The 14,324-nt window shown below is 39.5% G+C and overlaps 1 protein-coding gene across 3 annotated transcripts in view; it reads right to left on the bottom strand.

The window, feature by feature from the left end:
- Positions 1–11,557: 11,557 nt before the first annotated feature.
- Positions 11,558–14,324, bottom strand: part of LOC127580987 (protein pitchfork-like) — a 36,623-nt gene continuing 33,856 nt past the window's right edge. For 2 of the 3 annotated variants that reach the window (XM_052035021.1, XM_052035023.1), the window contains exon 6: positions 11,639–14,201. In XM_052035021.1, coding sequence (XP_051890981.1) covers positions 14,133–14,201 — 69 coding nt within the window. In that variant the 3' untranslated portion in view covers positions 11,639–14,132. Of the gene's footprint in view, positions 14,202–14,324 lie in introns of all 3 variants that reach the window. The other variant, XM_052035024.1, reaches the window with a different exon arrangement.

Here is a 14,324-nt window from a genome sequence, read left to right as displayed (position 1 = left end):
ATTAGTACTGACTATAACATATTAGTTCACTTAGTCAGCTGATGGAAAGTTGTGACCTAGTGTAACTGGAGGTGATACAGAGCAATAGTTGAATCCTATGTTGTGCAAACTGCAGTCAGCCAGACAAGTAATTTCATTCTACCAATAAGGGGAATCATTGATAATCTTGCTCTTCAGTGACCTGTATCATCATTTGCACATGGGATAAAGACATGTATATAATGTTTTTTGCAGCTAAAGAGCACATTGATTAATATTCTCCATACCCAAGAGTCAAACAATTGCAGACTAATCCTTGCAGTGTACACTGCATAAATTGCAGTGTAAACCATAGTAAATCAAATGGTCCCAATAAAGAGCTTCAGAGTGTCTTATTTGGACATAGGTGTGGAGATCAGTTATTTCTGTCCCGTTTTCACGAATGGAAATTGTTCTTCATTTTAATTTGAATCAATAAAATCATCTACCAGCTTAGCAGTGAGAGGTGTATACTCTGAGAAGTTTAGGAACTGTGAACTGGGTAGTAGATTCAAACATCCAGCAAGTTATTTGTTTCTTATGACCTCAAGATAATAAGATAATAATGTTCAAGTACTAAATATAGAAGTGAATGATAATTGGTAGAGTAGATACAGTTAACATTTCTGGATAAAAATCTAATGATCAGGCATAATTGATTCTACATATAATACAAGAGCTTCTTGACCACACATTTGCCAGGAACTTCCACTTCTCCCAATCCACTATTTTGGCAAATAATCAATACAAACATACTTATTCTGCAGATATGAAATCCCAACAAATTTAAAAAGGTCTAGAGAACAGAAGAAATTCGTAACAAAAAATATTAATGTATTTTTAAAAACATCTTGCATATTTGCCTAGTATTACTGTCTAGATTTGATCATAGCATGTGAAATGTATCCTTGTAGCTGTGTATTTTGACATTTCCCTCCTGACATATCTGTTGGTTTGATATCCTGCATCATGAATATGCCAATAGCAATACACACACAAAAACAGGAGCAGGAGTAGGTCACCTGGCACCTCAAGCCTGCCCTACCATTCAATATGATCATGGCTTATTTGCCCTTTCTCCCCTTCTGTTCTAGTTCCACATAAGCCCTCAATTCCCTGATCTTGCAAAAATTTATCAACCTCCTCTTTAAACACATCCAGTGATCTAGCCTCCACAATCCTCAGGCATAAATTCCAGAGATTCACTACCTTCTGTGAGAAGGAACTCTCCTATACACTTCAGTTTTAAGTGACCATCCCTTTATCTTGTAACTAAGTCCCCTTATTCAAAATTGTCCCACAAGTGGAAACATCTACTTCAACATCTCATTGCCCCTTAGGGACTTATATATTTCAATAAGATCACCTCTCATTCTTCTAAACAAAGAGTACAGATCTAACCATTTGTGATTAGACAACCTCGTCCTAGGATTTAGCCCAGTGAATCTTTTCTGGATTGTTTCACTCTCTGTTTAGAGAATAGTCTGTCCCTTGATTCCTCCTATGCATAACTTCACATTTTCTGCACATTTTCCTGCCAAGTTTTTGCCCACTAACTCAATTTATTTATATCCTGTTGCAGAGTCCAAATATCCTGATTACAGCATGTCCTCCCATCTATGTTTGTGTCATCAGCAGACTAATACCTTAGACTCTGCCTCTCCTCCAAGACATTAATATATAAACAATACGTAGCTAGTCCTACTAGAGACAGGCTCGTACTCAACAATATCTTAAGAAACAAAAGTGGACAGGTGGTGGGGGAACACTTTCAGACCAGTGACCATAATTCTGTAAGTTTAAGGTAGTTATGGAAAGGAATAGGGTTGGTCCTCACGTTAAGGGCTTGAACTGGAGGAAAGCTGATTTTAATATCGTAAGCAGGGACCTAGGAAAAGTAGATTGAGAGCTGATGCTTTCAGGTAAAACGATTGCTGACAAATGGGAATTTTTAAAAGAGAGTTGGTTAAAGTTCAGGGCCAGTATGTTGCATTAAGGGTGAAAGGCAAAGATGGCAAGATTAGGAAACCTTGAATGATTAGATAAGATTTCTTTATTAGTCACATGTACATCGAAACACACAGTGAAATGCATCTTTTGCATAGAGTGTTCAGGGGGCAGCCCCACAAGTGTCGCCATGCTTCCGGCGCCAACATAGCACGGCAAAGGATATTGAAGGTTTGATTAGAATGGAAAAGGAAGTTTTGTGGCAGATGAACTTGAGGGAGTCCCTTGAGGAATATAAAGGGTTTAGGAAAGTGGCAAGACATTATCAAGGCAAAAAGAGGTCGTGAAATATCCTTGGTAAGTAAGATTGAAGGGAATCCCAAGACATTCTGTAACTATATCAGGAGCAAGAGGGTAGCCAAGGAAAGAACGGGTCCCCTTAGAGACCAAAGAGATGATCTATGTGTGGAGTGAGGTCCCAAATGAATACTTCTCGTATTGTATTCACCAAGGAGAAGGATTTTGAAGATGGAGTTCAGGGAGGGATATGTGGATAATCTGGAGCAGGTCAGTATCAAGAAAGAGGAGGTGTTCGATGTCAAAGGACACACAAGGGTTGATAATCCCCATGGCCTCATGAGATTGATACAGGAAGCAAGGAGCTAGGGTTTTGCCAAGATTTTTGCATCTTTGTTAGCCACAGGTGAGCTGTTAGATGACTGGATGATAGTTAATATTGTTCTTTCACTTAAGAAGGCCAGCAGGAAAAAGCCAGGTAACTCCAGACCATTGAATCTTACACTCAGTGGTAGGGAAATTATTGAAGAAAATCATAAGGAATAGGATTTATGTACTTTTGGAAAGGTAGGGGCTGATCAAGAATAGTCAGCATGCCTTTGTGTGGGGGAAATCCTGCCTCACTAATTTGAGTTTTTTTTTGAGTTGGTAACTTTGAAGATTGATGAAGGCAAGGTAGTAGGCGTTGTCTGTATGGACTTTAGTACAAGGTACTACAGGGACTGGTGCTGGGACCCTTGTTGTTTGTGATATATATTAACAAGTTTGATGAGTATGTTTGTGGATGACATGAAAGTTGGTAGTATTATGGATAGCGAGGAAGGTTGTCTAAGATTACAGCAGGATATAGATGGAAAGTTAGGCAGAGCATTAGCAGGTGGAATTTAATCTCAACAAGTGTGAGGGGATGCATTTTGGGAAGTCAAATAGGGGCAGAAGATGTATAGTAAACAGTAGGGCACTAAGGAATATTGATGAGCAGAGGGACCTTGGGGTTCAAGTCCATAGTTCCCTGAAAATGGTGGAAGATGTCATAGACAGTACGTTTAGTAAGTTGCTCATGCCACAGGTACAGAAAGAAAGGAGATGGTTGACCACCAAGAAGGACTGTAAGTGCAGGCAGGTGGTGCAAGAGTTCCCTGTGGTCATTCTTCTCTGAAACAGATATACCATTTTGGATAAAGTTAGGGAAAGATGGCTTCTCAGAGGAGAATAGCAGCAGTGGCCAAGGTTGTGACACCACAATTGGCTCTGATGCACAGCAAGGGACGGAAAGGTCTAGAGAAGTAGTAATAGTAGTGGATGCATTAGTGAGGAAAACAAACGAGATTCCAGAATGTCTTGGGATAGGGTACAGAACATTCTGAAGGGGGAGAGAAAACAGCCAAAGGTTGTAGTAAACATTGGTACTAACAACGTAGATAGGAGGGATGAGATCCTGCAAAGTGAGTTTAGGAAGTTAGACAGAAGGCTAAAAAGCAGGAACCCTAGGATCATCTTAGGATGTTTCCCTGTGCCACCTGCTAGTGAGAGTATAAAGTGGGGGATAGGATAAATGACCACATGGCTAAAGAGCAGTGCAGGAGGAAGAGCTTTAGGTACTTGATCATTGGGATCACTTCTGGAGTAGATGGGACCTGTACAAGAAGGAGAGATTGCATCTAAACTGAGGGAAACCAATATCCTTGCAGGAAGATTTGCTTGCGCTACCAAGGAGGGTTTTAATTAATTTGGCAGGGTGGGAAGCAGAGTAGCAGTGCAGCAGGTGGGGAGAAAAATGTAGTGAATAAATCAAGTAAGTCCAGTGGGTAAACCAGACAGAGACAAGTTGGGGAACGTGGGAGGACTGGCAGGTTTAATTTAATGCAAGGAGCCTCACAGGCAAGTCAGATGAGTTTAGAGCATGGATCAACACTTGGAATTATGATGCTATTGCAATCACAGAAATGTGAGGGAAAGGCAGGACTGGCGGCTTAATGTTCCAGAGTAAGGTTCATGTGTGACAGAGGGGAATGCAAAGTCATTCTACTGATTAGGTAGAACATTTATGACAGTACTTAGAGAATGTCCTGAAGAGATTATCTGATGAGCCATATGGGTAGAATTTAGGATTAAGAGAGGGGCAATCACTTTGCTGTGGTTATACTAAAAGCCTCCCAATAGTCAGCAGGAATTAGAACATTTATGTAAGCAAATTGCAGAAAGGTGCAAAACAAGTAGGGTTAGAGTAGTGGGGTATTTTAACTTTCTTGATATTGACTGGGATTGCCAGTGCAAGAAGCTCAGGTAGAGCAAAAATTGCTAAGTGCATTCAAGCACATTTTTTTGAGGTCATACATAAAGACTACAAGAGATGGGGAGTACTCAACCTTATCTTCAGAGATGAAACAGAAGGTGGCGGAAGTGTCACTAGGGGAGCAATTTGGGAACAGTGATCGTAATTCTGTAAGTTTCAAGGTAGTCATAGAAAGGGATAAGGTTGGTCCTTAAGTTCTTGAATTGAGGAAACACTGATATCAATCGCATAAGGGAGGACCTGGTGAAAATAGATGCTTTCAGGTAAAATGACAGATGACAAGTGGGAGTATTTTAAAAGATAGGAAGTAAGAGTCCAGCATGTTCCAGAAAGGGTGAAAGGCAAAGATAGCAAGATTAGGTAGGGAAACTTGAATGACAAAGGATGCTCAGGAAAAAAAAACAGAAACATATGGCAGGTATAGGCAACTGGGACCAAGGGAGTCCCTTGAGGAATATGGGAATGTATGAGGTGGCAAAGAAACAGGTGGGCAAAATGGGGCCATGAAATATCCTTGGCAAGTAATATTGAGAATTCCAATACATTCTATATCAGGAACAAGAGGGTAGCCAAGGAAAGAGCAGGTCCTTTAGGGGTACCTAAGAGGTAATCTGTGTGTGGAACCAGAGGATGTGAACGAGGTCCTAAATGAATACTTCTCCTTTACATTCACCAAGGAGAAGGACATAGAAGATGGTGAGTTTAGGGAGGGGTACATGGATAGACTGGAGCATGTCAGTATTAAAAGGAAGCAACATTAGATGCCATAGGATACATTAAGGATTGATAAATCCCCATGGCCTAATGAGATCTATCCTAGGTTGGTAGGGGGAGCAAGGGAGAAGATTGCTGGGGTCCTGATGGAGATTTCCTGGGTTTCTGACTGCTAGCTGTTACTCTGAGTTCTTTAAAAAGGCATCAGTTAACCACAGATGAACCCACTATTAATCCACTTTCATGTGAATAAAGGGCCTTATGCCTGCCTAAGGGCCTTGCTGTAAAATTGGCCCAAGGCAAACATTGCCATTGCCAGTGCCATTGCTCTAGCTCCAATTAAAGTAACTTACCCAAATGTAGAGGCAAGAGGAAGGGGAGCTAAGGTTTCAAGTTACATGCCATTGCAATTGCTCTGGAACTGATTCCCATAGACTGTCTTTCTGCTCTCAAACCAACCTTGAACTTCATCCTGATACCAATCCTCCTAATCAAAGATACCAGCCTGATGGTGATCCTAACCCCAAAAAAGTTATAACTTAAGGCTGATGTATCCCAGATTTGGCTACTTAACTGACAGTTTCTCGATGCTTTATCAGCAATAAGGCCCAAGGCAAAATACCAGACTTCAAATGTTACTCACTCTCCTCTCCATTACCACATGGTGTTTGTAGAAGCATCCAGTGAAGAGATAATGCAGACTGCACAAAGTAGTTAAGCTTGTTCTACAACTGTACTTTATTCTTGAAGCAGCTGACAGTTAATTTACCTTTGTAGGTCAAGTGGCTAAAGGCTGAAAAGTTTGGTGGAGCTGCAGTCTGGACACTTGATTTGGATGACATAGTGGGTAATTGCAGACAAGGACCATATCCTTTGGTGAGAAGATTGCAAATGCAGCTTTCAGTAGCTTCAGGTAAAAATATAACACTGTCTGTATTGCAGTGGGTATGCAGCCAGGTAATATTAATGCATGCTATCACCTTAAACTAGTTGTACTTTCAGAGTTTTATATATTATGAAGGGTCACTATAATAAAACTGTGAAATTTGAAGCTGAAACCCAAGGAAACTGAGTTTTCTGGGGGACTCTGCCTTCCTTCAGGTTATCTCAGGTCACCACTGGGATTGCCCAGTCACACTATCTATCCATCACTGATATTTGGCAACCCTTTTATGCATGCTCATCATAATTCTGGAACGCATGCTTCCTTTCGGCCATGACCCAGTCTTACCATTATGATTTCATAGGCCTTGCATGGATTATATATTTATCCTTTACAAGGCAGTACACAAGAGGGGTCGGAGCTCCTGTTGTTGCCTGTTCCAATCTCTAGCCTCTAGATAGATGGCTATGTCAAGTCAAGTCGGGTTTATATCGGGTATGCGCCAGTATGGTAAAGTGCAAGTACAATAAAGAAAAACTTGCTTGCAGCAGCATCACAGGCTCATAGATTCAGACAATACGCAGAGCATAAGTTATACATAAATTGTACAAAATATTGGAAAAAAGGACTGTGCAAAACAAGACAAAAGGAAACACAATCAGAGACAAGTCCATGGTAGTGCAGGAGAATGTCTGTAGTATTCTGTTGCTCAGATAGGATTAGGGTTGTGCAGGTCGGTTCAAAAACCTGTGGTCATCAAGGGTATCAGCAGTATTGGAGACCCTCTGGGGGTCCAGACCTAAAGATGGAGCATCATTTAGATAAGGGATTCCAAGGAAGCAGTTTTGACTTTTCTCACTACCTGCAAGACCTAATTTGAGAAACAGGCATCCAAGAATTTTCCATCATCAAGGAATCCTCATAAAATTGAAGTCAATGAAAAGAGTATACCTTTGTTTTGAATCATACCTCAGAAAGGGAGCTGTTTCTTGTAGATGGAGTTCAATAATTTCTTCCCCAGATCCTCAGAGCATTAGCCTAGGCTCAATTATTTCAGTTACTTCATCATTAACTTTCCTTCTATCATAAGGTCAGAAGTGGGATAATTGCAAATTATTGCACAATGTTCAATTCCTCTGAAAATAAAGCATTCATTACCTATGATACACTCCATAAACTCATCCTTCATACTATTAACTTGTCACACACACACACACTGATTTCTCTTAACTGACTAATTCTATGGTACTTAATTTAAGGTGTGTCACTGCCTTTCTGGAACAAAGTATCCAGGTGATATTACCACTTCTTGCCCAAATCTCTGAATTGAGTTCATCAGTTTTGATTCAGGAATCAAAACCGGCATAGCGGTTAGCATAACGCTATTACAGCGCCAGCGACCTGGGTTCAATTCCTGCTACTGCCTGTAAGGAGTTTGTACGTTTTCTCTCTGTGTCTGTGTGGGTTTCCTCCAGGTGCTCCGGTTTCCTCCCACATTCCAAAGACGTACGGTTTAGGAAGTTGTGGGCGTGCTATGTTGGTGCCGGAAGAGTGGCGACACTTGCGGGCTGCCTCCAGCACATTCTTAGCAATGCAAAAAGACATATTTCACTGTGTGTTTCAATGTACATATGACTAATAAATTAATATCTTCAAAATTCCTCAAGCTGCAGATATGTACCGCAGACGTATATGTCATGGATCCCAATGATTTCCATCAACTTCCACATACGACTTAATTTGTCAGTGTTGGCCTAACCTACCCCACACCTGTAAATGCTGCACTCACAGGATTCTGCATTTTTCTCCAAGTACCAGTGCTTTTGACTCACCTGACTTCAATTAGCCAGTTCTAGATGTCACCTATTTATCTGGGAGACCAAAAGGCTACTCATTTATCACTTAATATCACTGTAATTTAAAATCAAAATAAAATTTAAATAAATTCACCTTCACAGAATGCACTTCTGTGCTGAGCTGCATGCACTGTTTAAAGAGTGCACTCCTGATATTGCAAGCTGAAGTCTAATGCAAGTTGGAAATGATAATCAAAACAAAAATGGCAGAAGTACTAGATCAGAGTGAATCAGAATTAATATTTCAGATCAATAACCTTTAATCAGAATATAAAATGTAACAGAAAAACCGAGTTAGAAGTTATGGAAAAATTAGAAAGGAGGAAAGAAGGGAAAAAGCAATGTTCTTAATGAAATGAAAGTAGGAGAGATTAACTGACAAAGCAGGTGATGGTGTAAGCCAAAAACAATGGAATGCAGCATATCCATTTGTCATTTTTCTGCCTACCAGCCAATAGGACACCTTCCATGTTGTTCGTCCTGCACCACTTTATCAGCATCTTACAACATGATTCTTATTTGTTCCAATCCTGATGAAATAACATAGACCTAAAATCATTTTCTCGAATAACTTATATAGGGAGTCTGTTTTCAGGCTCCATCCAATTTTCAGTCTGTATTTTCTGATTCCACTGTCTTCATTCATAATGAATGTCATTACTTAGTGAAAGGTTTGGCAACAACAAATCAGTACACAGAGGCAATTAATTTGGGAAACATTTGTTTTAGAAATACTCTAAGGGAGTCATTAATTGAAGGAACTTTCTTAACATAGTTAACTGGAAAGGTATAAATGAATGCAGATAATTCATTCTGACGAGCAAATAAAAGTTTTTTTCACACCGCAGTTAAGTAGCAAAATTAATTATGTAATGCATTATAGAGTTGCGCAGAAAAGGACCCTTTGGCCCACCACGTCCATGCCAAACTTTTTGCCCAGCTACACTAAACCCATTAAATGTTCCTTAAACATAGTGATTGTATCTGACTCCACCACCACCTCTGGCAGTAAGTTTCAGATTTCTTCATTAGTCACATGTACATTGAAACACGCAGTGAAATGTATCTTTTGCGTAGAGTGTTCTGGGGGCAGCCCGCAAGTGTCACCACGCTTCCGGCGCCAACAATAGCATGCCCACAACTTCCTAACCCGTACGTCTTTGGAATGTGGGAGGAAACCGAAGCACCCGGAGGAAACCCATGCAGACACAGGGAGAACGGATAGACAGGGCCTGATTAGGGACAGTCAATATGGCTTTGTGCATGGTGGGTCATGTCTAACCAATCTTGTAGAGTTTTTCAAGGAGGTTAGCGAGAAGGTCGAGGAGGGAAAGGCAATGGACGTTGTCTATATGGACTTTAGAAAAGCCTTTGATAGTGGCTGGTCCAGAAGGTTAGGTCACTTGCAGTCAGGATGAAGTAGTCAATTGGATTTAACATTGGCTTAGAGGGAGAAGCCAGAGCGGGGTAGTAGATAGTTGTCTTTCTGACTGGAGGCCTCTAGTGGTATGCCGCAGAGATTGGTGCTGGGTCCATTGTTGTTTATCATCTATATTAATGATTTAGATGATAATGTGGTAAACTGGATCAGCAAATTTGTGGATGACATCAAGATTGGGGGTGTAGTGAACAGCGAGGAAGGCTATCAAAGCTTACAGCATGATCTTGACCAGCTGGGAAAATGGGCTGAGGAATGGCAGATGGAATTTGATACTGACAAGTGTGAGGTATTGTACTTTGGGAGGACAAACCAGGGTAAGACTTGCACAGTGAGTGGTAAGGCTCTGAGGTGTGCAGTAGAACAAAGCAATCTAGGACTACAGATTCATGGTTCCTTGAAAGTGGCGTCACAGGTAGAAAGGGTCGTAAAGAGAGCTTTTGGCACTTTGGCCTTCATAAATCAGGGCACTGAGTACAGGAATGTTGAAGTTGTACAAGACGGTGAGGCTGGATTTAGAGTATTGTGTGCAGTTCTGGTCACCAACCTACAGGAAAGATATCAATAAGCTTGAAAGAGTGCAGAGAAATTTTACAAGGATGTCGCCAGGACTTGAGGACCTGAGCTATGGGGAAAGGTTGAATAGGTTGAGACTTTATTCCCTGGAGCATAGGAGAATGATGTGAGATTTTAGACGTATAGACAGGGTGAATGCATGCAGGCGTTTTCTCCTAAGGCTGGGTGAGACTAGAACTAGAGGACATAGGTTTCGGGCGAAAGTTGAAATGTTTAAGGGAAATCTGAGAGGAAACTTCACTCAGAGGGTGGTGCAAGTATGGAACGAGCTGCCAGTGGATATGATAGATGCAGTTTCAATTGTAATATGTAAAGAGAAGTTTGAATAGGTACATGGATGGAAGGGGTTTAGAGGGATATGGTCCGGGTGCAGATAGTTGGGACTAGGCAGAATTCATATCTGCTTGGACTAGATGGGCCGAAGGGCCTGTTTCTGTGCTGCAGTACTCTGACTCCAAAACGTACAAACTTCTTACAGACAGCGGCCGGAATTGAACCCGGGTTGCTGGCGCTGTAAAGCATTACGCTAACCGCTATTAACCACTCTGTATAAAAATGAACTTTCCCCTCATTTTAAACTCCTTCCATCACCTTAAACCAATATCCTCTCATTTTAGATTCCCCTGGGGGAAAAAAAATTCTGACTGCCCTATCTTTGCCTCTTATAATTTGATATCTCTCTGTCAGATCACTGCCTCCTTCACTGCGGCAAAAAAAAAACAAACCTGGCCTTTCCAATCACTCCCCATTACTCCATTCCAAGCAACTTCCTGGTAAATCACAGAATCTCATTTCCTAAGATAAGGTTGGGAACTGCCCTGTCTCTGTTATGACCCATAAAGATCTGTAATCATCTTTAGGTAGTAACAAGGATCTCTAGAACAACATATAGCAGCAACATTATATATTAAATTCTTTAATCTTCAGCTCTTGGCTGCCTTGGTAAAACTCACTGAATGTTTACAAGCACAGTCAAGGTTAGTCGTCCTCTGGTATTTATGTAAAGAAGTATTTCCATATGTTCAGAAATGACTGAATTAGTACCAGAAATTCAGCTTTTAACATATGTCCTGGAGCTTATATTGCTGTTTTTTTTTAACCACCATTAGGATTGCAGTTAAATACAATCGCAATGAAAGTATTCCTGGCAGTGATGGCAATAATTAAGACAACATAAATACTGGCGCAACAACAGATTGTACTTACATGGTCCCAGAAGATCCTGCTTAGTGATAACTTTCCTTGAGCACTCCTGAATAATTACTTTTGTTTTTGAGAAAGATTATGCATCAGTAAGATGGTATGTCAACAAACCTGGTTATCATTACTAAGAATAACCTGGTTCTTCTTTGCTAATGAGAAATCCTTCACATATAAAAATGTTGTAACAGACCTGGTGATGGTGGAAAATAGTTGGCAGAACAGTGTTTGGAGAAAGAACCAAGATCAGAGCAGGTTCACTTTGCCGCTAGAAGATACCTCTCCAAAGTACTTTTGGTGCTGAATTAGGCTAAAGAAAAACTAGCTTGATCGGTAACTTTAAAGTACATTTTATTTTACTAACATTAGGTAATCCATCAACAAATTCTCAAGCTTGTGTAAAACCAGTAAAATCAACAGAACCAGCCAGCCCATTAGGATATCAATTAAGTAAAGCTGTAGTATGAATCACAAAATGTTAGCTTCAAATTATCTCCCTAAAAAAGGTGCTAGCATAAAGCAACATCATTAAAGATCCAAATATAGCATTAGAAGTTTTGATCTGTTTATTCCTAATTTTAATTCAGTTGTCAACTTTGGCTTCAGTCAAAACCTGAATATTTGGATTTTTGATAGTCCTATTTTTCAAATTGTAGTAGAAGTTAAAACATCATAAGACAAGTTTAATGTCTAAATTATATGTAACATTAAATTACAAGTTCTCATCTGTACTAAATAAATTTAAATCGTACTAATTGTTGTCCAGAGGATCGTGTTTATTGGCATTTTTTTTAATAAATGATTTTAAAAAGTCACCTACAGAACAAAGTATTTCATTAAGGAGGTAGTTTGTGCAATCTGTTCACTATGCACATTCATTTGTAAAGTGGTCCCAAAACATCTAACCACACTTGATGGTACGTAAAGTGCCTTCCAGTTGTGTAGTGTTTCCAGAAAAACAGCATTATATTTCTCTACACTGAAAGACATACTCTTTGTAATGTCCAACCCATCAAAACCGGATGATGTACAGGGATAGGTGTACAAAATAAAGCATGTGCCTTCTTTGGTATTATTAAATGTTTTTGTGCTGTCATTTCAAAAAAGTATAAAAATTATAGACTGTGATGAAAACTATTTGCTCCATTTTTTCAAAACCTGTATTTCTTGCAGACCCAGTTATTTGTTACGTGCAACTCTGTGAATCTCATTGAAATGTGCTTGTATCGATTTAATAAATTTACCTTTCTTAGTTAAACAGCTTGATTGATGTATGTGTTAGCATAAAAGTAGCAAGAATTCATGAAGAACACATCTTGTGTTTCTTACATCTTGTCCTTATCAATAATTATACTTGCACACATTGTAACATTTTTAAGTCTCTAACTAAAATCCAGCAAGATTCAGTACAGAAAGATGTACTGCAGTTAGATTAGTAATGGTCATATTAAGTGGCAGAGCAGGTTAGAAGGGCTGAGTGACCTACTCCCCATTTGTACATTCTATTGCAAGATCTTTATAAAAGGATTGCCAAGAAATAGAGGTGTTCTAATTTGAAACAAATGAACTAAATTGTCATTACAAGCAAAAATATTTTTAAAAATTGTATTCTAAAATGTTTGAAAAGCTGATGCACAGTTGTGCAAACAGGAAGACATTTTAACATGGGATGCTGAAATTGGATGCAGTTGATAATGAGGAATAAAGCTGGTCTGTGGAAAGATATTAGGTGCAAGATTTACAGTTACTGACAAAGCCAACAGAGCTTGGTTTTGATTCTCCTTCTGGAGATTAACCATTATGGTTTAAATAAAAGGAAACTGTGAGTCAAGCTTAGCCAAAACCTTGCACTTATGCCCTAAAAAATGATTTTGAAATATGTTGGTAGAAATTGGGTAGGGATTAGAGAAACTTAAGAGGAGGAGTGAACTATCCAGCCCCTCAGATACAGAACATGACTGACCTCTGATCCAACTCCATATACTTACTTTTACTCCATATTCCTTATTATCCTTTTTAATGAAAATAATGTCAGCCTCATATTTAAAACTGACAATTAGACTAGCATCGGTTGCCATTTTCAAACATGTGTCTCTCCCCTGATAGCCTGGTTCAAATTTTTAGATTCTGGATTCCCCTCCAACATAAATAAGAGATAAACTTGGTTCCCCTTAATACCTGAAAAAACAATTTCACAAGCCTGTATAATTGTGAATGGCCCTGTTTTGTGTTCTCCATCTCACTCCCAATCTACCTCCAGGCACACAGAATTGCCTTTCACTGTCATTGTACATCCCCTTCAAGAAATTACATCTTTCCTCTTCTTATTCATGCAGCAAATGACTGACCATTAATTAAAACTTAAGCAATATAATTCATATATTTAGGGAGAACAGTTAGCATACAGCTTAGTTACACAAATGATATTGATCGGTTTTCACTAACGGTTGAAATAACTGTCGGTGAGGACCCTGCAACAACTCTGATGTTTTTCTAAAAGTCCCATGCTCTCTCTTACACCCATCTGAACAGGTCTAACATCACAATAAAAAGACTGCAGATCTACCTCTCCATAAATAAAGCTGGATATGCCCTGGAGTAAGTCCTTAAGTAACGCAGAAGGGCTTCAACCCACAATATTCTAAACATCCAGCAAGAACTTATCACTGGACCAGTCTGAGATATTTCAGTTAGTTGTCAATTGACACAGTGAACTACTGCTTTCTAACTATGAAGGATAACACATTCACTAAGTTCTGTTTAATGAGACCTACTACACTGACACATAATTACAGAGTATGTTGTGGACAGTATTATAAAAGACTGTTCTGTGATCCACAGATGGTATCAATGATACAGTGAATGATAATCCATGACAGTTGTATTAAGATCCAGTCCTTGACGTTATCAGGTGTAGTACAAGCTGAAATATGCCACTCTATTCCTGTGTTTCCGGAATTCCTTGTCACCAGCAAGCTAAAAGTAAAAAAAAATTAAAATTGATTCTCTTTTTTTTTCCTCTCTCCGTTGCTGAAAGCACCGTTGTTTACTAATATTTCTATCCTCCAACTTCACTGGAAGAGTTAACAAACCAACATC

This window comes from Pristis pectinata, chromosome 20 (genome assembly GCF_009764475.1).
Source record: "Pristis pectinata isolate sPriPec2 chromosome 20, sPriPec2.1.pri, whole genome shotgun sequence".
Taxonomy (NCBI): domain Eukaryota; kingdom Metazoa; phylum Chordata; class Chondrichthyes; order Rhinopristiformes; family Pristidae; genus Pristis; species Pristis pectinata.
Note: the sequence above shows the minus strand (reverse complement) of the source record. Positions and strands in the feature narration are given on the sequence as shown.